Raw genomic sequence first — 16222 nt, 5'->3', positions numbered from 1 at the left:
TGGGGTTTTTGTTTGCTCTTCCTTTTAAAGATTTTTATTCTGAGTTTTACAATTTCCCCCCTAATCTTGCTTCCCTTCCCTCACCCCCCACAGAAGGCAATTTGCCAGTCTTTACATTGTTTCCATGGTATACATTGATCCAAATTGAATGTACAATCCTGGTTTTTTATGTTTGTTTATTTTATTTAAGGCGATAGGGTTAAGTGACTTGCTGAAGGTCACACAGCTAAGCAATTAAACACCTGAGGGTGAGTTTGAACTCAGATCCTCCTGACCCCAGGGCCAGTGCTCTATCCACTGTGCCATCTAGCAGCCCCATACCCTCATATTTTTTACTTGCATTTCTTCTACCCGAAGATAAATTTTTGAGTGAATGTGACAAACCTTGAGCAATAGATTTAACAGTCCATCAAGATCTGACTTAATGTAATTGAATCTTTGATGTTGAGAAGAAACTAATAACAACATGAGAATGTTAATTGTAGCAGGTGTTTTAAGTATTTCGTCTTCAGATAATTAAAGACAGATTATACTGTATACTGTATTAGAAATACCTTTAAGGTTGTAAGAAAGTACTCTTGAAGGATCTCATACTAATACTGCATATAATTACTTTAGATCATTACCAAATATTTATTAAGACCATTAGAAATATTAGATGAAGTGCTATAGTAACTGATATTTATATAACATATATGGTTGATAGAGCACTTTGGATATATCATCCCATTTGAACCTAACGGCTGAATTTGATAAGGAAATTGGGGCAGATCTCTTTGCTTTCCTGAGCTTAATGTAAGAGCTAGTAAATGGAACAGTAGAGACCAAGATACTCAGTAATTTGCTATCAGAAAAGTATAATGGATTTGTATTTTGGAGTCAGAAAATCTAGCTTTGAATCCATTTCTCCTTTTTATTAATGTGTGGTTGTGGATATGTCACTTTATCCCTTTTACACAAGTACCTCATCTGTAAAATTAGGCGTTTTGATGAAATTATTTCTAGTCTATGATCTTATAACTATAAGATCAATGACAAATTGTGGTGCTTTTGAAAGCTTAGAGGCTAAAGCTTTTCCTTTTGGTTTTGGATTTCTAAATTTTTATGTTTTATATTCATGATACATCTTTATGAAAAAAGCAGATTTAAAAAATACAAGAGCACTATAAGATCAATGACAAATTGTGCTTAGAAAGCTTAGAGGCTAAAGCTTTTCCTTTTGGTTTTGGATTTCTAAATTTTTATGGTTTATACTCATGATACATCTTTATGAAAAAGGAGATTTAAAAAAATACAAGAGCTTCATTTATTACCATTAATATTTTCTTTTAGTTAATAATAAGATTTGTAAGCTGTTGCCCAATGGAAAATAAACTGGTCTAGGGGAATAAAAAAGCAAATATAAATGACTGATATATATTTTGACCTTCATATATAAATGATGGGAATTCTAGTTATTTAGCAAAACTTTAGCATTGCAGAGTTGGTAAAGGCATCAGAATTTATAGTCTAAACCTTACTCAAAGCATTAATTTCACTTACAATGTATACCAAGATATATAGTCTCTATTTCAATTCTTCACATTGAAATCATTTCATTTCATTCATGGAGTCAGAATTTGAGAGCTTGAAGGAACTTGAATAGCTATTCAGTTCATCCTATTAATGAAAGAAGTACTAACTGTAAAATATCTAATTAGTGGTTATCCAGATTCTGCTTCATGACTGCCAAGGAGTTACCTCTTGAGGTAGCCCATTCCACTTCTCAACAGCTCTAATTGTTATGAATTTTTTTCTGATATCAAGCCAAAATTTTTCTGTTTTTGCAACTTTTACTTATTTTTCCTGATTCTGTCTTCTATAGTCAAACAACACAAGTCTAATCCCTTCTTCTCATGACAGTCCTTCAGATATTGAAAACAGCTATCATGGTTGCCCTGAATTTTCTCATTTCTTTTTTCTTCTCTAAACTTTCTCAGTTTCTTCAAGTGATTCTTACATGCATGAACTCAAAACCCTTTACCATCCAAGTCCCTCTCTAGACACCGTCCAACTTGTCTACATGTATCTTAAACCATGGTGCTCAGAATTCAATACAGTTCTTCAGATAAAATCTGAAGACACTTGTTCAGTTGTGTCTCACTCTTTCTGATTTGATCCCAATTTGGAATTTTTTTCGCAAAGATACTGAAATGGTTTGCCATATCCTTTTCCAGCTCATTTTGAATGAAGAAACTGAAGCAAACAGGGTTAAATGATTTGCTCAGGGTTACATATCTGATAAGTGTCTGAATTTCCATTTTAAAATCAAGTCTTCTTAACATCAGGCTCAGTGCTCTATTGTGCCACATAGCTGTACTGTATATGGGAATATTACCTCCTTATTCTATAACTGTATGTTCTTTCTATTGTAGTATTTTTTTTGGCCTGGCATATCACACTGCTACCTCAAATTGAACTTTTTATTGTAAGTCTTTCCTGAAGTTTACCTGTTCTTTATTTTATTTACTGAATAGAAGTACTCTTATCACATTTATTACTGTAATTCATTAAAAAACTTGACTAGAAAAGAGTTGTTAAGATTTTTTTTCTGTTTGTTTCATTGAGAGCTTTGGATCTATGATTTCATTGGTAGTGGAAGCACTTAGTAAGGAAAACTCCACCAAAGTAGATGGGCATCCACTCGGAAAGTTGTTTTTTGAGTGTTTTCTGGGACACTGAGAAAAAAATTTTTTCTCATATTAAGCCTAAATATGCATCCTGAAAAAAAATTAGCCATTGGTTGTATTCTGTCTTTTAGGATCAGTAAAACAAGTACAGACAATTCTCATTACATGACAGTTTGACTTTATGGAAAGAATTCTGAAAGCAGGACACACTCCAAAAACCCCCACTTCTGTTAACTTTATTTTATAGTACTGTGCTGCCCCCCCCCCCCCCCCCCAAGCCACATCTACAGATGAAAGTGGAAGTGACATTTGGGAAAGACTGTCACCAGCACTAGGGAGAGGAGACGAGGAGACTTTGGTCCTTTTCTAATTACCCAGCCTCTACCCTGGGTACACTCTAGTTACCATATATCTCTCCCTACATTTTGCCATTCTCCTGTCTGAGTTGGGTCCCTAAATGGTTAGCCCTAGCTCGCCATGTTTCTCCTGTTCAGGCTTCTCTGTCTGGGGCCTCCACTTGTCCTTGAACCATGTGCTGGCCCACTCTCAAGGAGACATCAAAGGGTAATTTGACATTTTAATGGTATTGTAAAAAAGTTGATCTGCCAAAAGGGGGCACACTTACTTAAAGCAAGAACTGTTTGTAAATTCTCTTTGCATACTAGTTCTTAGAATTAGGAAGCTAATGCTCCTGAATCACTTTGAGTCTTGTTTTCTCCAGGTTAAAATACCAACCCTTTCAACCTTCTTCTTCTACCTTACACCTATACTTTCAGCCTGTCCATGCCCCTTTTAAAAGATAACACTCTTTTACTGAATATAGATGGCTATATTAAATGGGTTCATGTAGGATAGGGCTACCATCTTCCTTATTCTATGCATATAACTTTATATAAAGGAAGCTCAATGTTGAATTTCTTTTGGAAGGGAATAGAGGGGTGGGCTGTTGCAGCATATTGTTGACCAACATTTAACATATCCCATTGTCATTTAAAAAAAAAATGTGATTTTCTAGCCATGTCTATTTTATCCTTGTACTTACAATGCTATTTTAAAATCCAGAGTCAAGACTTTGTATATCTGTCAAATAGCAGTTCCAAAGTATTTTATGCTTTTAAGTACCATCATCCAATCTTAATAAGAATGCCATGTGCATTAATAAGAATACCTGTGCGGGTAGCCAATAGAAGTCTGAACTGAATAGGACCAAAAGTAGAGATACGGAGTACTATAATAAAGACCTCTTTTGAGATCGACAGTCAGTCATCTTTTTTTTTCTTACCAGGGGCATTTATTTTTTTTTATTAAAGGTATTATTTGAGTTTTACAATTTTCCCCCAATCTTGCTTCCCTCCCCCCACCCCACAGATAGCGCTCTGTCAGTCTTTACTTTGTTTCCATGTTGTACCTTGATCCAAATTGGGTGTGATGAGAGAGAAATCATATCCTTAAAGAGAACAGAATTCTCAGAGGTAACAAGATCAGACAATAAGATATGTTTTTTTTTTTTAAATTAAAGGGAATAGTCCTTGTACTTTGTTCAAACTCCACAGCTCCTTATCTGGATACAGATGGTACTCTCCTTTGCAGACAGCCCAAAATTGTTCCCAGTTGTTGCACTGATGGAATGAGCAAGTCATTTAGGGTTGAACATCACTCCCATGTTGCTGTTAGGGTGTACAGTGTTTTTCTGGTTCTGCTCATTTCACTCAGCATCAGTTCATGCAAATCCCTCCAGGTTTCCCTGAAGTCCCTTCCCTCCTGGTTTCTAATAGAACAATAGTGTTCCATGACATACATATACCACAGTTTGCTAAGCCATTTCCTCAATTGAAGGATAGTTACTGGATTTCCAATTCTTTGGCACCACAAACAGGGCTGCTATAAATATTTTTGTACAAGTAATGTTTTTACCCTTTTATAGAACCAGTAGTGGTATTGCTGGGTCAAAGGGTACACGCATTTTTGTTGCCCTTTGGGCATAGTTCCAAATAGCTCTCCAGAAGGGTTGGATGAGTTCACAGCTCCACCAACAGTATCATAGTGTCCCAGATTTCCCACAACCCTTCCAACAATGATCATTATCCTTTCTGGTCATATTGGTCAATCTGAGAGGTGTGAGGTGGTTCCTCAGAGAAGCATTAATTTGCATTTATCTAATAATTAGTGATTTAGAGCATTTTTTTTCATATGGCTATAAATTGCTTTGATCTCCTCATCTGGGGGAATGGTTTTTTGTTTTAAAAATATGACTCAGTTCTCTGTATATTTCAAAAATGAGTCCTTTGTCAGAATCATGAGTTGTAAAGATTGTTTCCCAATTTACTACATTTCTTTTGATCTTAATTACATTGGTTTTATCTGTGCAAAAGCTTTTTAATTTAATGTAATCGAAATCATCTAATTGGTTTTTGATGATGTTCTCCAACTCATTCCTGAGTCATAAACTGTTCCCCTTTCCATAGATCTGACAGGTAGACTAGTGCTTGATCTTCGAATTTGCTTATAGTATTGTTTTTTATGTCTATGTCCTGTAACCATTTGGATCTTATCTTGGTAAAGGGTGTGAGGTGTTGGCCTAATCTAAGTGTCTTCCATACTAACTTCCAATTATCCCAGCAGTTTTATCAAAGAGGGAGTTTTTATCCCAATGGCCAAACTCTTTGGGTTTATCAAACAGCAGATTACTATAATCCATTCCAACAGGAACATTTGAAATTCCCCTGGTTCATTTAAAGTCCATCTTTTTCCCTGGAAGAGGACATTCAGTTTTGCTGGGTAGTTGATTCTCACTTGCATTCTAAGCTCTTTTGCCTTCCAGAATATTATATTCCAAGCCCTACGAGCTTCCAATGTAGTTGCTGCTACGTCCTGTGTGATCCTGACTGCAGCTCCATGGTATTTGAGTTGTGTCTTTTTGGCTGCTTGTAATATTTTCTCTGTGACTTGGGAGTTCTGGAACTTGGCTATAATATTCCTAGGGGTTGGTTTTGGGATCTCTTTCTTGGGGGGATTGGTGGATTCTCTCCATTTCTATTTTGCCCTCTGTTTCTAGGATATCAGGGTAATTTTCCTGTAGTAATTCTTTGAAAATGATGTCAAGGTTCTTTTCCTGATCATGACTTTGAGGTATTCCAATAATTTTTACATTATCTTTCTTAAATTTGTTTTCCATATCAGTTGTTTTTTCAGTGAGACGTTTCAAATTTTCTGATTTTTCATTCTTTTGGTTTTGAAGTATTGAGTCCTGATTTCTTGTAAAATCAGCAATCTCCCTGAGTTCTATTCTTTGTCTGAAGGATTTGTTTTCCTCAAAGAGTTTTCTTATCTCTTTTTCCATCTGGCCAATTCTGCTTTTTAAAACACTCTTCTCCTCAATAACTTTTTGAATTGTTTCATCTATTTGACCTAAGTTGGTTTTTAGCATGCTATGTTCTTCACATTTTTTTTGGATCTCCTTGACTAAGCTGCTGATTTCATTTTCATGTTTTTCCTGCATCTCTCTCATTCCTTTTCCAAATTTTTCTTCTATCTCCCTCACTTGATTTTCAAAGTTGTTTTTGAGCTCTCTCATAGCCTGAGCCCAATTTCTGTTTTTCTTGGAGTCTTTAGATGCAGGAGCTTGTGCTTCCTCATCTTCAGACTGAGTTTTTTGATCCTTCTTGGGCTCATTTGCAAAATATTTCTCAATGGTGTTCCTCTTATTTCTCTGCTTGCTCATTTTCCCAGACTGGGCCTGTTTTTGGGGTGCTTCCTGGGCTTTTGGAACACTCCCACAAGGGTCTCAGTGTGAGGCTCTGTCTTCCCTCCTGGTCTGTGAATGACCATAAGCACCTCCCTCTGCCAGGGGGCTGAAGTGGGGGGGGGGGGCTAGACTGTGATCAGGATCTGAATGTGGTCAGAGCCCCAGAGTCCTGTTCCAGGGGCAGAGGATAGGGCTCGGCAGTCTCTCTCCACTCCCTCCCTGGGCTCTGTACTCATGTTCTTGGGGCTCCTGCTTACTGGCTCTGCCTGTTTCTGGGCTGCCCTGGCCATGGTGCTCACTGTGCCCTGAGGGCTGGGCTTCAAGAGCTCACTCTGGCAGAGGTCCCTTACTGTTTCCCTAAATTGTGCCAGGTGCTCCCCCAGGTGTAGATCAGGAAACTCCCCCACTGCTGTGAGCTCCTGCTCCCAGCACTTTGGGGCTGTCCCCAGGAGGTTGAAGTTCCTTTGCTCTGGCGGGCCACCCCTCTGGCGGGCTGCCCCTCCAACCCCAGGGAGTAGAGCCTTTCCACTCTTTTTCCAGGTTACATTGAGTTGGAGAACTCCTTCACTGGGGCCCTCTGTGGGTTCTGTCTCTTGAAAATATAGTTAGAGTCCTTAGCTTACAAGTTTTAAGAGTGAGTGCCTAAGATAAGATACTCTGTTGTCGCCATCTTGGCTATGCCCCCCCCCCATTATAGTTACTTCTGAAGGATTTGTCAGGCACATAAAAATTGTATTCCTTTGCATATATGTTACTACTTACAGAACGATAATTAAGAAAATGATCCATATACATATGAATTTTGACACCTTAGTAAAAAATCTGAAAATACAACCTTTAACATTTGCTTCTGTTTTAGACATTTTAGAAGCTAAGGTCAGTTATACATATTTGTTAACGTTGCTTAGACACTTCAGTTGCTTTGGGATTTTATGTTAAAAAAAAACTTGTTGAAACATGAACATGTTCCATTTTCTGAAAGTGTCCTACTACTTCTAAATCAGCTGGCATGTAGTTTAGTTTCCTCCTTTGAAAGCATAATAGTAGAGTAGAGAAGACTTGATTCAATAGATATTTCAGGGCCTTCAAGTTGCCTTTTGAGAGTTTGGAATTAGGAAACCACACAAGTTGCAAAAGGAAGACATAGCATGAATAAAGATGCATAGGTGAGAGAGCATGGGACAAAATAAAGGAATGACAAGACATGATATTATATATTATAGAGGATAGGGGAAATACTGTGAGATAAAGCTGGAAAACTATCCTTCAAGGCAGGCAAGTTCATAATCCACTAGTTTTTCTATGGAAGAGTCATCACTTCCAAGGTTAAGGTTATTTAAAATTATTATATCCTTGCACTTGAAATACTATTAGCTAATATATAAAGTTCTTTTAAGGCAAGTTTTAAGTAGAATCTGATTATTTAAAAGCCATATTTATCTACCCATTAATTTAATTTATAGGAATTTTTTCTTGATTTTCTAGTCTTAAGTATTGTGAAAATTGTGTATTAGGATACACTTTTTAATAAAGAATTTTTTTTTGTTTTAGGAACTTTATCCTTCAAGCATATATATATATATATATATATATATATATATATATATATATATATATTTTTTTTTTTTTTTTAATAATCTTATTTAGTAAACTTCAAAGTTTCATGAGAAATAAAATACGGATGTGATTTAAAAATTTCTAAATACTAAATGAGTGATATCCTGCAAGTGTCAAAAAACAATTGAAAATTAATTCTTTTTAACATTCTTTGAGGCATCTGAATCAAATTCATTAGTAGAATGAAAAGTTAAATATCAGTTTATAGTCACCTGCAATTGTTGACATGTTTTGCTTTTTTTTATTTCTTCAGGGTTTTTTAGCTTTTGTAACATAAAAGGAAACTAGTATTAGTCCAGAAATGAAGTGGTTTAATCAGATTAAAATCTCAACAGTGAATAGAACAGCTGCTTTAAAACTAAACCTTATGGAAAATTCATGGGTCTGAATAAACAATTCCTTTTTTTTTTTAAACTAGAACCTCCTTTCTTTTTCTTTTTCTTTTAAATAGTAATTGCCTAATAAACTTTTATGTTGTTCTGGAAGCAGTATTTTTTACCTCGTTCATTGAATGATTAGGACCTTTCTGTTTTGCTGGATTAAAAAAAAAAAAAAAAACTCTCAAGGACAAACATCTTTTTTTTTTATTTTAAAGATTGAGTTTTACAATTTGCCCCCCAATCTTACTCCCCCCACCCACAGAAAGCAGTCTGTGAGTCTTTACTTTGTTTCCATGTTGTACATTGATCCAAATTGAGTGTGATGAGAGAGAAATCATATCCTTAAGGACAAGACAAAAAGTCTAAGAGATAACAAGATCAGACAATAAGATATCTGGTTTTTTCCCCTAAATTAAAGGGAATAGTCCTTGAACTTTGTTCAAACTCCACGGTTCTTTGTGTGGATACAGATGGCATTCTCCTTTGCACACAGTCCAAAATTGTCCCAATTGTTGCACTGATGGAATGAGCAAGAAGGACGGACATCTTTTCAATGAAATTTCCCATGTTATAATTTAATGTGATATTTAAATTATCTGCTATTTGCTTCAGTAAATTTTAAAGAATTGCTTGTGTCATTTTCATACTGAAATAATTTAATGAGAAATACTATTTTCATTCTAATATATGTCATATAAATTTGGGATTGTAAAGAAACTGCAATAATATGCAAGATAAATTAATACTTCCTTTTCAGATAGAGAATTGGAGTCCCAGCCTTGCCCAAGGTCATATAACTGTGTAGTGGAGGACTAGAGAGTGGACATCAGTTACCTCTTGGAAAATATTATTAGTTCCTTGATTTAAACAGTTAAAATCCTGGATTTAAAACAATACCTTAACTATTTAGAATATAGTGAATTTTTCAGATCTTAATCTCCCTCTAACTTCCCCCCTTCCCTCATTTTACAGGTAAGGATATTTAAGCTCAAATAGCTTAAGTGATTTACCCATGTTCACATAACTAGTCAATATCTGGGCAGGATTTGAATTGAGTCTCAGAGAGGCTCCAAATACAGCATTTTATATACATTGCCTTTTCTAGAAGACATGAAAATTACAAAAGTTTTTTGAATAAACCCTATTGTTGTTTGGGGGTTGGGGGAGGGAGATAAGGACATAGCGGTACATAACTACATGAGAATTAATTTTTACTTGAGTTATGTAATCAAGGAGATTTCATTAACAGTAAATTATCAAATGATTTCTCCTTTCAAACCTGTAGAACTTTTACTGTGTGATATACCTAGCGCTCTCAGTGGCTTTGAGGCCAGGTGTTTATGACATTCTGTTACACTTAGAACTTTTTTTGTGATGAATTTAGTTCCTCAGTGTTAGGTCACTTTTAGACTTATCAGTTGTTTTTGAAGGGAGGCAAAAGGGTTAAGTGACTTACTTGCCCAGGGTCACAGCTAGTAAGTGTCTGAGGTTGGATTTGAACTGAGGTCCTCTTGACTCAGTGGCCTGTAGTCTTATCTACTGTGCCACCTGGTTGCCCCAAAAGTTACTGTTTTAAAAAAATTAAAGGACTAGTCTTTTTTATTTGATGAACTTAGTGCCTGTAACTTAGCATGTCCAAAATTGAACTCCTCTTAGCTCCTAAATTTTTTCCTCTTCCTAATTTCCTTAACCCTGTTGAGTACCAACATCCTTCTAAGTCACTCAAGCTCTCAATTTATGCATAATTCTCAAATCTTTACCCCACCTCACCCCCACCCTCAGTCCAATTAATTGTAGAATTTTGTCATTTCTCTGATACTGCTCAGGCCACCTCTACCCTCTCCTCATTGTCTTTATCATCTTACTCCTGGACTATTACAATAGCTTATAGTCTCTCCTACCTTAAGTCTCAACCTGCTCCAATCTACCCTCCATTCAGTTGTCAAATGAAATTTCTAAAAATACATATCTGACCATGTCATCTTATTCATTATTGCTTAAAAGGTTCAAATATAAAATCCTCTACTAGGTTTTCAAATTAGGGGGGTTTGTTTTTTAAACCTTACTCCTTCCTACCTTTCCAGACTAATTTAGTTCTGGGGTTGCAAATAAGTGTTTGTGTCTCCTTTGTGCCTTGCACAGAACACTCCATTTCCTGACTGAACATTGTCACTGGCTGAATCCCATCCTTAGAAAGGTAATAGGGTTAAGTGATGTGCACTACAACTCTTGACTTCCTCTATAAAATTCTAACAGTCTTATTAATTTTATTTCCTTCTCTGTGAGACTACTTATAATTTACCCTGTACTTATTTGGACATAATTTTCAAGTTGTTAGCAGGGACTGTTTTTTTGCCTCTTCATATTCAAATTTCTATTGTTTTATCAACATTTCTGGCACTTATATGTTTAATAAATGCCAACTTGTTTGATCAACTCAAGATAAATTACTTAATAACTTTTATTAACATTTTCATTTCACCTATAGTGCTAAAAATGCAGAAACATTTGTACAACCATTGTGTTATCCATTCACTTATGTTTTCTACATATTTCATTCCCGAGATATTTATTTTTCTTTATGTTTTTTTGTTCTTATATCCTATTTATTTCCCTAAAATATTCTTCCCTTATTTTCCTTTTCTCTCAGGGAACTAACCTTTAAAGCAGAGAAAAATGAAAATAGTTATACCTGTTCTCTTTTTCAAGCCTAGCATCTAGTTTCATTTTATGATTTATTTACATTGTTGTAATTGTTGTGTATATTTTTCCTAGTTCTGCTTCTTTCATGTTGTACCACTTCTTATATTCCTATACTACTTTGAATTCTTCATCTTTATGCTTTCTTTTAGTACAATAATATTCTATTATGTCCTTATACTCGTTTGTTTAACCCCCTTTGTTTTCAATTCCTACTACAAAAGGAGTATTAACTTTGACTTTTGAGTTATATTCTTGGCAGAGGGATTTCTGGATTAAAAGATGTTATTTCATTTGCTTTTTAGTGTAATTTGAAATTGCTTTCCAGAATAGTTGAACTGTTTCTCAACTCCACCAAACTTGTTCCAATGTTCAGTTGTTATTCAGTCATTCAGTTATGTCTGACTTTTTCTGATCCCATATGAGATTTTTATGGCAAAGATACTGGAATAGTTTGCCATTTCCTTTTTCAGTGAGTTAAGGCAAACAGATTTATGTGACTTGCTCAGAGTCACACAAATAATATGTCTGAAGCTCGATTTGAACTCAGGGACCCAGAGTTCTATCTGTTGTGTCAGTGTGCCATAGTGCTTCTGTTATTGATTCTTTTCATTTTTTGGTCAGCTTTGTCAATTTTCTGGTTATGAGATGAAACTTGAGATTTTTAATTTCTAGTTCTCATTTGAAACAGTTGCTCATTCATTTGTTAATAGTTTTCAGTTTGGTTGAAAATTGATAATATGTATTCTTTTGCTCCCTATTAATTATAGACTATTTCTTGGTTATATTTGTGTTAATTTCTTCTATGGCTTCAATATTCTTTTATCTTGGACCTATATCAGATATTTAAAGTAAAGATTCCTCCACCTACTCCATTCCAATTTTCTTTCTTAGCTACATTGATTTATCTGCTTTTCAATATTATATAATCCTGATATTTTTCAGTGCTAGAATACATTTACAGCTTAGCTTAAAAGGAGATGTTAGAATGAAAGATTAATTGTTTTTTTAGGTAGTTTTTAAAATTTTTATTTATTTAAGGCAGTGATATTAAGTGACTTGCCTAAGGTCATACAGCTAGGTAGTTATTATTAAGTGTCTGAGGCTGGATTTGAACTCAGGTACTCCTGACTCCAGGGCTGGTGCTATATCCACTGCGCCACCTAGTTGTCCTACAGTAATTGTAATTGTAAGCCCTATAAGTTGAGAGTCAGATTTTGGGTTCTAGTTTTGTTGTTTCTCTGTGTGATCAAATTATTTAACTTCTCAGTATCTACTTCTGCCTTGTATATAAAATGTAAAAGTTAAACCATATTGTGTGGGATAAGGACCACAGGAATCAAGAGTCCACAGTCTGAGTCAGACAGCATGAAAGGGTTTATTTTTCTCTTGATGAAAAGGACATACCCCCATTGCAAAGTAGCATCAGCCAGGGTGTGTCAAAGGTAGAAGCTCACAGGACTTCTTTTATAATAATAATCCTACCTCTAAATTTTGTCTTAGCCCACCATTTACTGGTAAGACAAGCTCATAATCTTTTTTGCTTATAATACCCAACTGGCTCAAAGCAAATTCAATTCTCATCCTAATTATTCATTACTAATCTCTATCCTATTGGAAAGTTATAGCTTCCAAATCCTTATTACCATAATTATTCATAGCTAATCTATATGTACCCTAAAGTGATGATTTACAAAACCTAATGCATTTCCTCTGACCAGATTTGGAGATATTCAGTCAGAAAGAGAGCCAGTTTCTTGTTAAAATTGCCTCATTTTCCAAGAACCATGGGTTCTTTAGAAACCAGACAGTCCTTACTTTTTTTTCAGTGAACAACAGTGATAGGAGTATAATAATGTATGTATTCATGAGGAAGCTTTACTGAAGTTCATTCTCATCATTGTATATGAGTGTTTTTATGAGGAAACTTCATTAAAGGCCATCCCTCACACCTAGGATCTTTTGAAGTTTTCCTCCAGAGTTTTATCTAGTTGCTTTCATGAAAGCATGATTTCCTAAAGCCTAATTTAGACAAGTTGTCCAGTAATCTGGCTAAAGTTAAAGACTTTCTGACCAATCATTGTTTTAGGAGATAGACCATTTCTTCCACACCATTATAACTTGCCCTACTCTATATCCATATCTCTTATTAACTTCTTTAGAAAGGAACTCGGGTTTCATCAGGAATTATCACTAAAGAAACTTTTTACTAAAATGGTAAAAAAATGTTCATGAGCCTCAGGTTAAGTACAGCTTATACATTAGCTTAAATACTATAACAAAAAGAAAGATTATTCTTTCCTTTTGTAACGCTTAACAGTTTTCTTTAAACCTAAGTATACTAGTATACTTGTCCTGTGATAGTAGTCTAAATGTGACAACTTGTTTTCTGAATAAAATTCTAAGATTTTTTTTTTTGAGAAATCTTGTATTTGTTTGAAAGTCGTAACAATTTATAAAAATAATTGAAACTTAAATTTTTTGTGACCAGTATTTTCCATAATAATTAGAAGGTATTTGGTAATTATTCCTCTTCATTTTCTTATTCAACTTATAAGGACTGTCATTTTGGTAAATGTTTGCCACATTTTGAAGAATGTTTATTCAAGAGTTAGGGGAATTAAAAGGTACTGGTAATAGTTTAGATATATGATTAGGGTCTGAATTGTAGAGTTAAGTAGAGAATATATATTGGCCATGGATTATCAATTGATTTTGAAAGATCCCCTTGAGATGTTGGGTGTGGTGGTAGAAGCCCTGAGAGTTTGAGGCTGAGGCTGTGGAATCTCTTGAGTTTTGGAGTTGTGAGTACTACAAGGCTAAGTCAGGGCTGTATCAGCACTGTAAACCACTAGTTGCTTAAGGATAGATGAACATGCCCATGTGAGAAACAGAGCAGATCAAAGTTCCTGTGCCAGTTGAGACATTAGTTGTTTCAACCTGTAAGTAGCCCCTGAAGTTCTATCCTGGATCAGGTGAGGAGATCCAGCGGTTTTACAAAGACAATACAAAACAATTTAGATAAACTTGAAAAAAATTTGTTCGGGATCAAAATTAGTTACTGGAAAATTTGGAAATAAAACGTGGATATTTAAAGCATTTCATGCCCTCCCCCCAAACTAGCAGTTCTATCTTCACATTTGCTCTTTTTATAATAGCAATTTCTTGAATTCTTTTATTTTTCCTAGATGGTATCATGGAAAACTTGATCGAACCATAGCAGAAGAGCGCCTCCGGCAAGCAGGAAAACCTGGCAGTTACCTAATAAGAGAGAGTGATCGGAGGCCAGGATCTTTTGTACTTTCATTCCTTAGTAAAACAAATGTTGTCAATCATTTTAGGTAAGTTTTTGGTGCTATAGAAAGTATCATGGAGTTACTATTGCTAATATGTAGAAATTTTCTCATCTCACTTTTTATAGGGATATAAAACCTGGATGGTAGTTAAATTATAGATTTGTTTTCAGTTCTAATATACAGAATTGAATATTCAGTTTATTTTTTCTATTTTAAAATACTGTTGATTTACTAAGCATTTATTGAGATTATATTGAGATTATCTGAAATAATTTCCTGTCATAGAATAAATGCTTAAAAATCTATGAATGTTAAGTCTTAAGAGAAAGTTCATAAATAGATTTAAAAAAGCAAAACAAACCAAAAATTAATCCTTCTATTAAAAAAGTTAAATAAGAAACAACACATACATGCATACTCACATATGCATTTCCACTCACCCACACACCCTCTTTTATTTGGTTTATATGTTTTTCCTACAAGTTACTCTAATTAAGTAGGAAAGCAGTTTTTTAGTTATTAGATAAAAATATTCAATTTTATTCTTTTGTATAGATGATTTATCTATTGTTATGACAAAATTTGAGGGAAGAATAACCATAACTTAGGTACAGAACTTCCAGTATTAGAATAGCATGGTTAAAATTATAAAACTTAAAGTTTAAGAATATAAATTGTTCTTCATTTAATATATTGTACATTTATAATTGCTTTTTACTTTTGCTTATAAGTTTGTGTAAATGTTCTAAAACCAAACTGTTAGCTAAAAAGAAAGAATGGCTAGTAGTGTAAATCGAAAATGAATGAAGAGAAATGTGATTGGGGAGAAAGAGGGGGAAAATTGTTTAATTATTTTCATATATTTTAATGACTTGTCTAATTCAGTTGGGCTTTGACATTCAACATGTGTTATGTCATTAATAAATGTGAATGCTTCCCAAGCATTGTTAAAAAATTATTACTCTTTTCATTGAATATTAAGTTAACAATGAATTAATGAATTTTGGAGGAATTATTTAAAATAGATTATAAAAATTCTTTTATTTTTGCTAATTAGTTTTCAAAATAATATTAAACAAATTAGCATAATGAATTTATCAATATCATGCTATATTTGATTCTTTTTGGCTTTATATAAACAGGATTATTGCTATGTGTGGAGATTATTACATTGGCGGAAGGCGATTTTCTTCATTGTCAGATCTAATCGGTTATTATAGTCATGTGTCTTGTTTGCTTAAAGGAGAAAAATTACTTTATCCAGTAGCACCTCCCGAGGCAAGTAAAACTTTAGAATACAACTTTTCAAAACTCGATTAGTTGTTGTTATAAACATAAGACTATGGGCTATAGCTTCTGTATTGTTATTTTTTAAAAATTAAAAATATCTTGTAAAGCCTTTTTATTTGCTTTTAATATTAGAGTAATAGGATTGAATATGAATTTGTGCTTATGTTCATTATTGTTTATAATGACAAATGTGAGACATTTTGAAATGATCCTTAAATATTTATGAATCAGTAAGAAATAATTTATATTTTTTGTACTTCTGGAATAAAATATATTTCGTTATATTTTAAAAATTTGGAATTTATTTTTTACTTAGTTTAATATATATGTATGTGTGTGTGTGTGTGTGTGTATAAATAATTTAAATCTCAAGTGAAGTCATAGTATTTGAATTAAAAGGGATTTTTGCAATTAGCTCTCCAATCTTACTCTTACCACTGATTTGTCTAGAATAACATGGTTCTTAAATTTTGGTGTTGGAACTTGAATCACAGGTGCCAAGTCCAGGATTCATTCTATTGTATC

The 16222-nt window shown here is 34.1% G+C and overlaps 1 protein-coding gene across 1 annotated transcript in view; it reads left to right on the top strand.

Moving 5' to 3' along the window:
• The window catches only part of RASA1 (RAS p21 protein activator 1), a 289596-nt gene that overhangs the window by 30672 nt on the left and 242702 nt on the right, over nucleotides 1-16222 (top strand). The window contains exons 2-3 of the mRNA XM_074208475.1: nucleotides 14300-14452; nucleotides 15550-15685. Coding sequence (XP_074064576.1) covers nucleotides 14300-14452; nucleotides 15550-15685 — 289 coding nt within the window. The remainder of the gene's footprint in view (nucleotides 1-14299; nucleotides 14453-15549; nucleotides 15686-16222) is intronic.

This window comes from Macrotis lagotis, chromosome X, assembly GCF_037893015.1.
Source record: "Macrotis lagotis isolate mMagLag1 chromosome X, bilby.v1.9.chrom.fasta, whole genome shotgun sequence".
Classification (NCBI taxonomy): domain Eukaryota; kingdom Metazoa; phylum Chordata; class Mammalia; order Peramelemorphia; family Peramelidae; genus Macrotis; species Macrotis lagotis.
Note: the sequence above shows the minus strand (reverse complement) of the source record. Positions and strands in the feature narration are given on the sequence as shown.